General features: G+C 41.8%; 2 protein-coding genes across 3 annotated transcripts; one reads left to right on the top strand and one right to left on the bottom strand.

Moving 5' to 3' along the window:
• The first annotated feature begins 233 nt into the window (after positions 1 to 233).
• On the top strand, positions 234 to 5,689 carry dlx5a (distal-less homeobox 5a). Of its 2 annotated transcripts, XM_041809598.1 has the most exons (4): positions 234 to 441; positions 4,044 to 4,402; positions 4,784 to 4,968; positions 5,174 to 5,689. In XM_041809598.1, exons 2-4 carry the CDS (start codon positions 4,045 to 4,047, stop codon positions 5,486 to 5,488), a joined length of 858 nt encoding a protein of 285 aa, XP_041665532.1. In that variant the 5' UTR covers positions 234 to 441; position 4,044; the 3' UTR covers positions 5,489 to 5,689. The 2 variants fall into 2 exon arrangements, with proteins under 2 accessions (XP_041665532.1, XP_041665531.1); XM_041809597.1 differs by lacking the exon at positions 234 to 441 and having other exon boundaries at positions 3,926 to 4,402.
• Positions 5,690 to 9,351: 3,662 nt separating this feature from the next.
• On the bottom strand, positions 9,352 to 11,062 carry dlx6a (distal-less homeobox 6a). The gene is made up of 3 exons (XM_041809744.1): positions 10,756 to 11,062; positions 9,998 to 10,191; positions 9,352 to 9,835 (listed from the first exon to the last, which is right to left on the bottom strand). The coding sequence occupies exons 1-3, from the start codon at positions 11,060 to 11,062 to the stop codon at positions 9,596 to 9,598; spliced, it is 741 nt and encodes a 246-aa protein (XP_041665678.1). The 3' UTR covers positions 9,352 to 9,595.
• Between the last annotated feature and the right edge of the window lie 2,449 nt (positions 11,063 to 13,511).

Below are 13,511 nucleotides of genomic sequence, written 5' to 3'. Positions count from 1 at the left end.
CGCGCTCTCCGCCTTGACCCTAATTCAAATCTAATAATCACAGGAACGCAAGTTTTCCCGATATAAAATTAACATTGAGGCTTTTTATTAGGCGCCTGACCATATCGTCTTCTATTTATGAAAAACGAATCACGAAGGGAGGTTGTAAAACTTGTCAACAAACAAACACGACAGGAAGAAATTCAATGCGCGGGCGGGGGAAGCACTTCCGGAGTATTACAGTCAGGCGGTGATTTAAAAAATTAAACTATCAAGAACGTTCAGGTGGACTTATTTTTTCAGTTACACAATTGCGAACACATTATTATTTATAGAAATGGGCAAATAGTTTGCCTAGAAAATTTGTCGATTTAAAGCCAGAAATTATATTTTATTTTTTAATTTATTTTTTTATTTTTTTTTACATCAACACTAACCTTTGGGCTTATTGTGGTGTAGAAGGTAAGTTTCAAACAAGTAAATTTTCCTAATAACTTTAAACTTTTAATTGATAATAGTTTAGAAAAATGTTAAATACACCTGGTCAGCATTTTATCTTTGACAGAAACACTTGTATGTCAAGTATGACCGATATCAGTCTATTTAATTCTCTCTTCACTTTCTCCTTTTTGTGCTGTTTGTCAGTCGTTGTAGTGAGTAGATTTACAGGTGCATCTAAAAAAAAACTGAATATCACAGAAAAGCAAATTTCCATATATTCTATATTCATCTAAAATAAAGTGAAATATTCCAAATGTTTTTTTAATCTTGATGATTACAGCTTACATCCCATTAAAATCAAAAAGCCACAATCTCAAAATATTTGAACATTGTGGAAAAGCCCCTCTGCAAAGGTTGTACTGGGCCTTTATTATCCCAGTTACTATCAGAGGCTGTATCAAAGCAAATTCTTTGTAAGTTGACTGGAAGGGAAAGGTGTGGTCAGAAAACAAGCAGAAGCAACACATCAAGGGTTGTCATGAAGCAGATTAAAGAAGTAATGGGAGCTTCACAAGGAGAGGACTGAGGCTGGAGTCAGTGGATCAAGAGCCACCACACAGACTGGTCCAGGAGATGGACTGCAAGTGTCCTGTTCTTAGTGTCAGGTCACTCCTGAACAGCAGAAAACGTCATCAGCACTTCACTTTGGCTAAGGAGAAAAAGAACTGGACTGTTGCCTAGTCCTGTTTTCAGATGGGAGTAAATTTTTGAATTTCATTTGGAAATCAAGGTCTCAGAGTCTGGAGGGAGGTCAGAGAGGCACAGTCCAGGGTTTTTTCATTTCTACCAGGAGATTTTAGAGACCTTCATGCTCCCATCTGCTGAGGAGCTTTATGGAGGTACTGATTTCCTTTTCCAGCAGGACTTGGCACCTGCCCACAGTGAAGCCAAAAACAGGAACTGGTTTCCTGACCATGATGTTACTGTGATGGATTCTGACCTGAACAACACAGAGAATCTTTGGGGAAATGTCAGGAGGAAGATGAGACACCACTCTCAACAATACAGACGAGCTGAAGGCTGAGCAACCTGGGCTTCAAAACACCTCCATGCCAGCTCCATGCCACGTCACATGACGCAGGAATTCATGCAAAAGGAGCCAGACAGAGTACTGAGTGCATAAAGGTTCACAGAAGGTTGACATGTCTGTTACAAATCTTTTTCCTGGACTGGTGTTTTGTGCTCTTCTAATATTTTAAGTTGGTGTATTTTTAATGAGCTGTCAGCTGTAATCATCAAAATGTCAAACCATCAAGATCATAAATGTTGAAATATTTCACTTTTTTTATGAGATTAATCTAGTTTCACTGCTTAAATTAAATCGCAGAAAAAATATATTTTTTTGATGATGTTGAAATGTTTTTAGATACGCCTTTATCGAACAGTCTATACCAGTGTGGCTCTAGAGCCACATGTGGCTCTTTTATGTCTAAATTGAAATTTTATTCCCCTGGAAAACCATAAAAAAGGGAAACTTTGACCTCAGAATTATCCACTGCAATTTGTTCCCCACACTTATACAGCAGGCTTTAATTGTCAAACATAATTGTCAACCATTTTCTTTGTCTGTATATTTCCATTGCACTTATTTTTAATTTTTTACCCTTTTATAACACCTTTTTGCCTCTTTTATCTTGTTTTTTGCATTGCATTTTTTTGCCACTTTCTGCCCATTTAAGATGCCTCTTGCCATCACATATCACTTTCTCCAATTTCCCCCACCTTTTTGCTGCTTTTTCCAATTTTAGCTACTTTCACTCATTTTCCCCCTTCTTTTTTCTGCCTTTTGCAAGTTTTAGTTATTCTTTTATTTACTTTCCCCCACCTTTTTGCTGCTTTTTGCCAATTTTAGTTATTTTTCACTCATTTTCCCCCATCTTTTTGTTGCTTTTTCCAATTTTAGCTACTTTCACTCATTTTCCTCCAGCTTTTTTCTGCCTTTTGCCAATTTTAGTTATTTTTCACTTATTTCCCCCCACCTTTTTACTGCTTTTACCAATTTTAGTTATTTTTCACTTATTTTCCCCCACCTTTTTGCTGCTCTTTACCAATTTTAGTTGTTTTTCAATTACCCCCACCACCTTTTTTCTGCCTTTTGCCAATTTTAGTTATTTTTCACTTATTTTCCCCCAACTTTTTGCTGCTTTTTACCAATTTTAGTTGTTTTTCACTTACTTCCCCCCACCTTGTTTGCTGCTTTTTTCCAATTTGAGTTTTTGTCACATCTCAACCATTTCTTCCACTTCTTCTCCACATTTTTGTCATTTTTCACCCAGTTTTTGTCATTTTCTGCCTGTTTTACCCCCGTTCACCCATTTATAGCCACTTTTTTGCAGCCTTAACTTATTTTTATCTCCACTTTCACCCAATTATCACCCTTTAGATTGTGGCTCTTGCAAAGGTATTTTTCCAACTGTCTGACTCTTTGGTTGAGCAGGGTTGAGTAACACTGGTCTATACAATGTATCCAGTGTATATGATGGTCATGTAGGCCTAATATCTACAGCCTGTTGGTGTTTTATTGTTCTCACACCTGTTGCAGTTTGTTTTTCCTCTATTATCTCTTGTGAACATACTGAGGCTTTCTGTAGGTTTGTCATAAGCAGGGTTTAGGGTGCAGTTCCTCGGTTGCCCACTAGTCGGCGTTGTTTACCATCTATTGTGTCGATTGGGGTGCTGAGATTTGATTAGACATGCTCAATAAAAGGATTTAAGATCAGATTTGATAAGATGGATATGTTATTACCTCGTTTAAACCGGTATGCGATTCTAGCATTGTTTTACAACTGAATCAAAGAACTGCTAGTGTGGATTGGGAAAATCTGACATGTTTGCTTTAAATCGTCTTTTACATTAGAAATAAATATATCACTTCTGCTTTTGGAATAAATATGGGACATGACATAATAGATCTTTAATTTGGGACTGAGCTAAAATGGTTATTTATGATTTTGCTTTGTGTTTAAATCTGAGGGAAAATTAAATGGTAAGCTATCTCTCATCTCTGTTTTATTTATTTCCAGTGAGATAGGTAAATATTTCACCCCATGTTGTCATGCACAAACGCCGTCTTGTTGATAAAATGCATAAACAAAGAACACCAAGGACAGCTGAATCAAAAGGCAGGTCTTAGAGAAAGAGGCCTTATGGGTAATGAGGTTTTGCCTCTCTTTTTCATCCTTCTGAAAACGTCGATTGGCCACGCGGCCAATACATTAATTGCCCCCATTGATTGATAGCCTAAAAACACAACAATGCAGCCACATAGCCCGGGTGGTTTCCCCCCTATAAGAAAGCTGGCTGAGTGAATTGGGTGTAGCTGTGTCTGTGTGCGCCTTGGCCAATGGAACCAGATCCTCCCTGCAGTGCGTAAGAGCGCGATTTAGGATTTAACCAAGTCTTTGCTGCGGGGCTGGCTGCAGTCTTCACTAGAGCCCGACGGCCCGAGAGCCCTCCGACGATGTCAGAGTAGTTTTCTCTCCACTTTGGAGTCAGACTGTTACGCTTTTTTTTTGATAATTAAACAAAACAAAAACCCCACGCATTTTTTTTTTCTCTCGAAGTATGACTGGAGTATTCGACCGGAGGATCCCGAGTGTGAAACCTTCAGACTTCCAGAGCTCATTTCAACTCTCCACCATGCACCATCCGTCTCAGGAATCTCCTACTTTACCCGAGTCCTCCGCCACGGATTCTGGCTACTACAGTCCAGCCGCTGGAGTCACTCACGGTTACTGCTCGCCCAGCTCCAGCTCTTACGGGAAACCCCTCAATGCCTACCAGTACCAGTACCCAGGAGTCAGTGGATCCGCTGGAAATTACACGACAAAATCCTACACTGATTACAGCTCGTACACGACCCCCGCCTACCACCAGTACGCCGGGACTTACAGCAGAGTGCAAGCCCAGCCGAGCCCTCAAGGTACGGCCTCTGAGTCCTTTATATTTAGAAAACGATCACTTATGGACCCATCTTTACCTCTTATGTAAGCAGAATCTTACACGTCAGCGTTGATTTCTTTTTTTGGGTATTTTCGCGTTTATTTCTGGCTTCCTCTAAATGATCAATATGGAGATTTATTAATAAAACATGTTTTTATTCTAAAATATATTTCTATAGAAAATACCTTGCCTTTTTGAGACTAAGTTTGCTCTACTTTTTTTGCATTAAATTTATTTTATATGAAATTACATTTCTTGTAATTTAGGAGAAAAAAAGACAGCCAATTTAAGCAGGTATTAAAAAAGAAGGGTGAACAGATTTAAGCCCATTTGTTTACCCCTGTGTTTATTGTTTTTATAGACAAAGAAATAAGTGAACCAGAGGTGAGAATGGTGAACGGCAAGCCGAAAAAAGTGAGGAAACCCCGGACCATCTACTCCAGTTTTCAGCTGGCCGCCCTGCAGAGACGCTTCCAGAACACACAGTACCTGGCGCTGCCGGAGAGAGCCGAGCTGGCCGCCTCACTGGGACTCACGCAAACACAGGTGAGGATTTAAATCACACTTTTATGCATATTTTTGTCGTTTTCACCAAATTTTTAAGCCTCTTTTGTGAAATAATAATGACCGTTTTGGGAATCCTTTTTTTTCCGTGCGCTTTTACGCACGGCACGTCAATCTTACCTTCTTTCATTACGTTTGTTTTTGTGTTTTTATTATAAATATTAATGGGTTGTATCTTCGCTTTTAGGTCAAAATCTGGTTTCAGAACAGGAGATCAAAATTGAAGAAGATCATGAAAAACGGCGAGCTTCCCCCAGAGCACAGCCCCAGCTCCAGCGACCCCATGGCGTGCAACTCCCCACAGTCCCCGGCTGTATGGGACACACAGGGCCCCTCCAGGCCTCACAGCCTGCAGCCACAGAACATCAACACCACAGCGGCTAACTTTTTGGAAAACTCCGGCTCATGGTACACATCCGCCAGCAGCTCCATGACGTCCCACCTGCAGACCCCCAACTCGATACAGCACTCTTTGGCTCTTGGAGCAGGGACGTTATACTGAAAAACAAAAAAAACAAAAAAACACACATGTTGTTCATTTCAAGTTTTTATTTTTTTTCCTCTCCTTCTATGGGACTCGTGTTCAAATTTCAGAGGAATATGCAATGTATTTGATGACAGTCATAGAAGAAACGTGTAAAATGTGTAAATGTGTGCATGTAATTTATTGCATTTTTTGGGGGAAGACTATTAAACGTTTAAATGGACAATGGACCTTTGAACCGTCCGGCCTCTCTGCAGTCTCTTGTTATTTTAACCCTCACTCATTTACACGGAAAATCACGACAAAGACTCACACGCATAAATAATGTCTGTACGCCTCAGGTGACATCTGCACTCACGGTAGTAAATCACAGCAGCTTAGTGGTGAGATCACCTGATAAAAAAAAACCGTAAATCCAACTTAATAGACCAGTGTTTTGTTTTTTATCAAAACATCATTGATTAATATTTATTCCACGCCTTTTCATTTGTAGTATTATAAATATTTATATTTTTCTTGGCAAGGAGAGTGGAAAATTTAAACCTTTGTCTTTTCTTTTGTATATTTGCAGTGATTCAATGAATATTGTTAAAGGGACATTTCATGAATTTATAAAAGGGAGATATATCCAGAATGTATGATTGTATTTTTTTTATTAGAAAATATACCAGGGTTGGCCTAAATGATAATTGAAGCTTCCTCAGTATGTTTTTCTAAACGTGATAAGTCTTTCCAAATGTAGATGTTGTGGTGTCTTGGTATCATCATTACATTAATCCTTTAATATTCCACCACAGAGACTTGTAATGTATCTGTGGACGTTAATTAGGGCACCTTAAGTATGGCTTATCTATTTATTAAGGTAGTTGTAGCCCATCTTAATAGTGTAGAAAATATTTAGATTTTTTTATATGATCCCAAGAGATTTTCTTCCATGTGGCATTTTTGGATTATTATTATTTATTCATTTATAGTGCTCTGATCACCTTTTTATCGCCCATGTATTTTTATATTTTGGTGGAGAACCTGGTTGAGCCTGCAGCTCGTGCACAGAAAGCGTCCTCCAGCAGCAGACAGTGTGCAGTCGCTCGCGCTTTGTGTCCCCTACAATTAGCCGCTTTGAATGACAGAGAGGAGGCGAGGGGGGCGGCACGGAGATCTGAGACAATCCGCATTCCTGTGGGGGTAGACCGGCTCCAGAGCTCTGCCACTCCCGGCCGCAGCCCACCTTCCGGGTAACAAAATGAAAAGAGAGAGATGGAGAGAGAGAAAAGAGAAGACAAATCCTCCATCATTTCACCATGTTATTAGCTGGCAGCAACACCAGCAGTGCTGCTGCTAAACCGCCAAACAAACCGCGAGGCTGCGACGAATACATGAAAATTGATCTAAATGAATTAAGACGCGTAAAACGTGATATTTTTACACTTGTTTCACATAAACACCACAAGCATTGAAGCATCCGACCTGTGTGTCACCACATCCACCTGACGCACTCCTCTTCCTCTCCCTGATTGCAGCCTACTCACAGCTCACGCGCACACAAGTAAACACAGCAAAGCAAAAATGCTAATGCTAATAATAGACCTTTTTTTCGTCCTCGTCCTCTGCTTTTTTTTTTCGTTTTATTCGAGTTCTTCTTCTTCCTTTTCTCTTCCCACCCCTTTGTCTTCGCGGAAAAGGCCACCTCGCCTGTTATTTTCAGCTTTTTAATACGTGTTGTAGGCTAAACGGTTGTAGCGTAATTGCAGCTAGCAGGTCAGTCCAGAAATTTAGAATTTTTAACTGCGCACGCGCTCAAGAACACTCGCACACGTAGGCCTTTATATCTCCCTCAAAAACACACAAACACCGCTGTATCCCCCCCAGTATTTATCTCACACACATAAACACACTCACATGCTGCCATTATATCGAGAGCCCCCCGTTTATTTCCAACCGAACATTTTCCACTCAGCTAGTTTCCCCCCGTTTTTGCAAATCGAGTCTAAATAATGACAGTTAGCTTGTACTGGACAGCTTCAACTGTAACACTCCACAATAATTATTCTCCAGGATTAGGGCCTCCATTATCATAATCTGGACATTGACAATTACCTATAATTTGCAAAGATGCGCTTGGTTCTTGATTGCAGAGGGCTTTTTTTTTTTCAAGCTCGCCATCACTAAACAGTGACAGTAATAACAGCTAATTTTGCAGGCAATATATAAGAGCTTACCGGGGTGTGCAAACACTTTCCCACCTGGATTTGCTTATTCAACCAGCAGCAGGAAAAGCGTGCAGAGCTTATTTTGGTTAGTCTGTTAGAGGAGCACAGGAAGGTAAGGATGGCTCTTGTATATCCTCTCACAGAGATGCATCACTTTTTAGTAGTCCTCAAGATTAAGAGAATTAGGCGGGAAATTGTTGCAAATCTTTAAAATTTATATTTGTGTTTGGTTGTGTTAGTGAGATGTGGATGTTGTTGAGGTTTTATTCCGGCGTCTTTACTGTTGGTTTGGCGGGAAATCTCGCAGGTGCTTTTATATAAGAAGCCTGCTATAGTGCTTGAAAAAAGGGAAGGAGTGAGACATCACTTCGTTCATTCCCCACCCCCATATCAGTCAATCTGCTACTCTATCCATCTATCTAGCTATCTAGCTACCTTGAGTCTGATTTATCTCATCAAATCCTCCTTTCCATGCTGAAAAATGTCACATTTCTGAGCTGAATAACACAACTGTGTATTTGTGAGCTTTGTTGATGTTTACTCGATGCTGCTCCGGGCTCCCTGCAGCCTGGGATCAAGGGTGCAATGGCCCACGAGCAGATAGAGTGAGGCCCCATGTCTGGGATGAGGTTGGGTGGGTGTGGGATGGGGGGGATTGGGGGTGGGTGGGGAGGGGGGGGGGGGGTGCCTCAGGTATAGCTGAATGTGCGCCAGTGGGACATCCGCGACTTGACAGCTGCATGAAGCTTTTCAGCGTCGTAATTTCAGATAATATCCCGAGCGCTCACTCCTCTCAGCAATTTGTATATGAATAACCGAATAATTTCCCCCTTTTGTTCCATCTGTGCTACCTCAAATCCAAATAAAGATGCCTTTTAGTATTAAAAGTGGTAGAAAATTACAGGTAATTATCTTTGACGGTAAAAACGCTGTAATCAGCGGGCTACATCAAAAATTACCCTAATTATGCCTGCATTTATGAGAATGGAAAAAAAGCCTCACTTGGATAAAAACCCACAAATTGTCCCAAATATCTCCTTCATATTGAACGCCGCTGCAGCTGGCTGCTTTGTTCAAACATCGATCCCGTGGAGCTTGGCATTTAACGGCCTGCATTAGGACGGAGAGAAGGGAGAAAACATTTTGTCAATACTTCTAATAATTGAGGGTGAAATGACAAGATGAGCTGGACCTGGAGCAAATGTCTTTCGGGGTGAATGTAGGCAGCAGCGGTGCAGGGTAAGTTAATTTCCTCCGCTGTTTGATAAATCTATATACTGTGGCGTTCTTTGGATTTATTCAAAATGGGCTTTTCACTGCAGAAATGTGTCATCAGCTAATGCTCAAATGTCTGCTAGAAGCTCGTGCACACCAGGGGGACGGGAAATAGGCCTGTTATAATGTCATGTTGGCCCAATATGAAGCATTAAAAAGGGCCTTAAATGAATTTTGTGAAATCATGCAACAGCAGGCATCTTGTTTTTGAGTCACGGTTTACTCAATCTGACAAAACATAAAAAGTGTATGTACAACTAAAATCGCAGATTCTATTTACAGACAGACAATTTGCTTGCTTTTGCATGTTGTTGAAAACAAACCAAAAATAAAAGCAGTCAGGAGTCCATCATGGCTGAGGGGTGCTGCGCGTAAAAGCGCACGGAGAGTTCGCAGTCTTTGCCCCCCAAAAGTGGCCAAAAATGTCACTGATCATATTTGGTATATTGACGTTCAGATGTTGACATGAATGAAAGCATAACAAATTTAGTTCCCTTTGTTTGTGTCATGACACCGAGGTTTGGCTGCAGTGTTTTTTTATCCGTCAGCAGAAGAGGCTGCAGCATCCAGTCTCACGATTTTGTAGGCTACCTTTTTAGGAAAGACTGCATGGAGAAGATCCAGAGGCCTCTTCACGAGTCTATCTCTGCATTGAGTCTTGATGTGGTGAGGAATACCAGTGAGAGTAGCCGGGCATGTAGCTGTTTGCCGGCATGTTTACTCCTTTGGAAGAGGCCGAGACGTCCCAGATTGGAGGGATGGTGGGAGAGCGCGGGGAGAGGGACATGGAGCCCGGGATGGGGTCAGTCTCGTGTGGGTTGCCACCTTGCTTTAGAAGCTTCTTGAACTTTGATCTCTTGTTTTGGAACCAGATCTTTACCTGCAGGAGGAAAGGAAGGGTAAATAGTGAGGAATGAAGAGCTTGTGTTGGTGCGTAAAAGCTGCAAAAACGCAAATATTAAAGCGCCAAAATAAGACAAACAATCACCTTAATATTAATAATATTCTAATGTGTATTCTAAGGAACATTTTAAAGGTGTACCTGGGTTTGTGTCAGTCCTAGAGACGCAGCCAGCTCCGCGCGCTCAGGTAAAGCGAGGTACTGTGTTTGCTGGAATCGGTGGTTCAGTGCTTGCAGCTGCAAACTGGAATAAATTGTCCGAGGTTTGCGAATCTTCTTGCCTTTCCCATTAAAACGAATTTCCCCGTTTTCAATCACCGTCGTTTTCTGCTGCTCTGCAACAAAAACAGCCAATGTTAGTATTCAAATACCAGCCACCTGGATTACATGTGAGTGTGTGTGCATGCAGGGAGATAGGGAAAGCATCAAACGGCTGAAATATTCCAGGAAGGTGGAGATAAAAAACGGCCTGAAATGAAAAATCCCGTGACATCTCTCATTTTCCTTGCAGCGGCGTGGCAGCCACAATCCTCATACGCTGTCATATTTCGGATATTGCTCGTAATGACATGTCAATTAAATGCTAATTACAACATTCAGGGCGTGCGTGCTGCCTAATTTTCACGAGTAGTTGGTGAGGATTGCACGCTCGTGCATGATCACAGCCCGGGCATTAGAGCAGGCTTTGTGGGGAGGAGAGGAGAAGGCTAAACGGGACAGAAAAACACAGGAATTAGCCGGTGCCATTTACGCACGATTTTTCCTCCGGTGTGATCGCCCACACCCACGCTTAAGAGATCCGAATTTGGAGTGGCATGACACCAGCACTGATCCTCTCTTTTGACGGCCACCCATATTTAAGAGAGAGCCGGTGGATGGACAAAAGGGGGGTCTCTTACCTGTGCCGTCTAACCTTGTCTGTCCTCCCGTGTTGTTGTGATAGGACGGCAGGTACGGGCTGTGGTGCGCGTGGCTCACGTAAGGGTAGGGTAACGACCTGTTGTAGGTGTTGGTCCCGGTGTACGCGGTGTTGTCGTGCTGGTGGTGCGCGTGAGAGCCGGAGTGGAGACAGTGCAGCGGGTAGTGTCCGCCGGCCATCGACGGGGAGCTCTGCTGTGAGTGCGACTGCTGCCCAAACTCCATGAACGCAGACTTGGACGAGTCCTGAGGCTCCAGACCGTCAGCCATCGTAGTCATGGTCATCATCGAATTTTCTGCCTTGAGAGCACTCACCCCCCTCTCTCTCAAGACCAAATCGGTTTTCTCTCTCTCGCTGTGCTGTTGTCTCTCTCCCCCCTCTCCACCGCGGAACAGATATTGTCCTATTAACACCCGGATTTTCCACGCGCGTCTTTATTCCCCCCCTTTGTCCTGTGATATTCTCACCCAAAGTGGCGGAAGGTAGGCATAAGTTAAGGGCGAGATTTTTAGGTGGATTCTGTTAAAATTGAGCCCTTGCTTCCAGACTTGATGCAGACACTACAAGTAAAATGGTTTGTCTCCAAAGGGCAGCGCCTCCCGATTGGTCATCCAACCCAACGTCATCAGAGCTCTGCGCTTCACGGAGACTTGAGCTGGAGTTAACCCACCTTACCAGCTCCCACCACAACTATGAGGGGAAATAATATACGGTGGGAAAGGCGCATAATTCCTACAGACAAGCTTCACACGTTTTGGAATTGCCGAGTCGATTTTTGTTTTTTACGCAAACCCCTAAATTACGCACGACGCGACAACATATAGTGCGCGCTTTGATTTAGCCTGACGAGGCAGCAGGCTATATGTGGCGCTTTTTTCTCACAGCCTTTAACTCCTCCTCTGCTTGGGAATTAATTACTCCACTAAAACATCCTTTTTTTTTTTTTTTAGAGAATTTTAATCGATTTTTAAAAACAAATAACGAGGAAATTACTCACAAAACTGCCACACATTCAGGAAATGTTTGAAATCAGACGGATTAAATGTCTTTTAGTCTCATTTATAAACATTTTTCAAAGTGTGGAATAATTAAATACACATTTAGATTTTATTTTTTAAGTTTTACGCACATTTATACCAAAGAAATGCTATATTTACGCGTAATAAATCCCTGAAACAGGTGGATTGGCGCTAAAAACAAAATAAATCAAATCCAGTGAGTCAATTATTATTCCCTCAATGTTAAAAATAATACTTTGTGATTTAAATTTGAAGAATACGTGTATTATTTGTCGCCTATAATGAGCAGCCCCTCTTGGAGCCCCCCTCCTGCTCTCAATGTAACATATATTATAACTGTTGCTTTCTCCTGAGGCTACTGACCATATGATTAAGGATCCTCAGTTCAATTCAAAATGCAGCACATGTGACACATCAAATAACAATATGCCTGGGGTACAATAGGTTATTTTGCTCATAGAAGGGTGGATACCGTGATAAACTGACAGTGTCTTTTATCCCTGCTGTAATATGAGGCCTGATTTGGTCCTCAATATATGTAAATTATACAGTTTCCCTCCCAGGGCTGTGATGATCTGTTCACAAATAAGCATAAAATACTATTTTATTCTGCTTTTATAAACGCTCTAGGTTTTCAGATCAGATCAGGGTTTGCACATTTTTCTGTCGCAGTGTTACATTCACGGAATTCACCAAAAAAAAACGGAAAAATAATTATGGCTGCAATCAAGTTACTGAGAGAACCTATTTGATTAGCGGCCACACTTTACTCAAATTGCAGCTATAAAATTAAGAACAATTCGCCTGTAATGATTATGGCCTGGATTTATTTTAGGAGGGTGGAATAAAAGTGGATATAGCATAAATTATCCCCTAATTATACGCCAGTGTCGCCTCAATTATCCTCTTATCAAAAATGGTTGTCTAAACGCAGCGTTTAGTTTCAATTTTCTCCCTTTTCTGTAACAAGAACTTGGTACCTTGCTATTATCGTCAGCTACGGTTGTTATTTACTTTGTGGGATTTAAAAAGTGCTCCCAAACCAGCCGGATAATCATTTTTTACAGCAGCGGACAGAGAGAGGAGCACAGAGAAGAGGCTGAGCCGCAGCACATCCGCATGGATCTACTTTATTCCTCCACGCTCTTTGATTATTTTCTTGAAAACGTGAGTGTTTTGTTTCTATCTCTTCTGACATTGATGGATGCTTCTTTTTTTTTATAGTCTTGTATTTTACGCACACGTATGGTCACCCCTCAGTGATCTAACACAGTGGCCAGTCCTCCTGCCCGTGTTCCACTTGGACACGCAGGGCAGAAACCAGATCCTTTACCTTTTCTAATCGCCCTTTGAGAGCTGCTACAAAGACATGCATGCTCTGCTCCCCTGTGGGCTAAAGAAGGAAGAAAAAAAAATATGGTTATACAGATTGGATGAGACAGTTTTTGCAGCATCATGGTGTCTGTGCGCCACCGCAGGATTATTAAGTTGCGGGATGACCATGCGGGTATAATGTCAGAGCCTTGGTGTCCCGCAGGCTTGTTTGGAGGCTTCTCTGCGCACACTGAGATTAAGTGGAGTGGTGAAAGGACGGATTTGTTTGAACAGAGAGAACATGACATAGTCGACCTTTTGAAATGCTTTACATGTTGCATGCATGTCGACAAGCGTGTCTAATTGAGAGGCCTGTGTGCGCAGGATTTCAAAACCACCACAG

Source organism: Cheilinus undulatus, linkage group 16 (assembly GCF_018320785.1).
Source record: "Cheilinus undulatus linkage group 16, ASM1832078v1, whole genome shotgun sequence".
Lineage (NCBI taxonomy): Eukaryota > Metazoa > Chordata > Actinopteri > Labriformes > Labridae > Cheilinus > Cheilinus undulatus.
This window is presented reverse-complemented; position numbering and strand designations above follow the sequence as displayed.